The sequence below is a fragment of the Cryptomeria japonica genome, chromosome 11, assembly GCF_030272615.1.
Source record: "Cryptomeria japonica chromosome 11, Sugi_1.0, whole genome shotgun sequence".
Taxonomy (NCBI): Eukaryota; Viridiplantae; Streptophyta; class Pinopsida; order Cupressales; family Cupressaceae; genus Cryptomeria; species Cryptomeria japonica.
In genome coordinates, this window is record NC_081415.1 from 192,346,349 (window position 1) to 192,347,588 (window position 1,240).

A 1,240-nucleotide genomic window follows, 5' to 3' on the forward strand; every position below is an offset into this window, starting at 1 on the left:
CTAAAAGATAGAAGAGTAAGTAGACCAAAAAAGAAGATAAGAATGGTTAATAGATGATCAATGGTGTGATTAATAAATGGGGTTTCATAGTACATATGTAATAGTTAAATAATGATAATATAATTTATTTTATATGATTATTTCTAATTGTTGTTTATAACTATTGTTCTTTTATATTATTTTTTCTAGATTTTTTTTTTAATCATGATCTAATATTAGAATTTTATTGTTTTAGTTATGTGTTATCAAAGGTTTTTAAAACAATAGAATTTAATATGTGTCAATCCAAAAGATAAAATTATATTTACGCCGAGAGGCGTTCCTACAGTCGCAGCAGGGGGAGAGTGAAGGCATCCGTGTATACACTAAAGAAAACGGAAACCCAATGGCGGCCATGCATTGTAACGGTTACAAATAAAAAATGGAATGATCTGTAATGGAAGGTGAGGCGCTTCAATAAAAAAGATATACGGGAAATGGAAGAGTCGTTTGGTTGCTCCAGTCTGCGTATGAGAGCATGCGGGATGCTTTCAGAGCAGGGACAAAAAGCCTTAAGAGCGCCGCTGGGTTTTCTCTGTTTGATACCTGCTATGATTTGTCAGGCCTCACCACAGTCAAGGTGCCGACGCTGGTCTTCCATTTCGACAGGGGGGCCCATTTGTCTGTGCCTGCAAACAACTATCTCATTCCTGTTGATAGTTCGGGGGTTTTTTGCTTTGCATTTGCAGGTACCATGGGCAGCCTCTCCATTATTGGAAATATTCAGCAGCAGGGATTCCGAGTGGCTTTTGACATGCAATTCAACCGTGTTGGGTTTGCTGCCGGCTCATCCTCCTGAACAATTTCAACTCTTATCTATCTTTTATTAGTAGACCTAATGAAGAATGTGTTTTTGGGGATCTACATACATTTTTTTATGTATCTCTTCTCCATGCCCATTTTTTTTAATTCTATTTTTCAGTATTAATATATGAATATTAAAAATCAAGCATACTGAAAGTGCTTTTCAGTATTCCAAACATATTCAATGTTATTGGCCTCTGATTTTTAGATTTCTTACAACCTGACGTCAAATGGTATTATAAATCAAAATGGATGTTTTTTTTAAAATTTAACCCTAGGGCAATTTCGTTGGGATTGAGTTGTGTTAAAACAAATTATATCTGTTCTGAGTGTTTTCAATTTGAGTAGTGATTTGCTGAATTTGTTTCCTAGAGCACGAATAAAAGATGGCACACTC

At 35.2% G+C, this 1,240-nt stretch overlaps 1 protein-coding gene across 1 annotated transcript; it reads left to right on the forward strand.

Moving 5' to 3' along the window:
• The first annotated feature begins 361 nt into the window (after window positions 1-361).
• LOC131859735 (aspartyl protease family protein 2-like) lies at window positions 362-902 on the forward strand. Its single transcript, XM_059213745.1, has one exon. It carries the CDS (start codon window positions 518-520, stop codon window positions 836-838), a length of 321 nt encoding a protein of 106 aa, XP_059069728.1. The 5' UTR covers window positions 362-517; the 3' UTR covers window positions 839-902.
• Window positions 903-1,240: the final 338 nt, after the last annotated feature.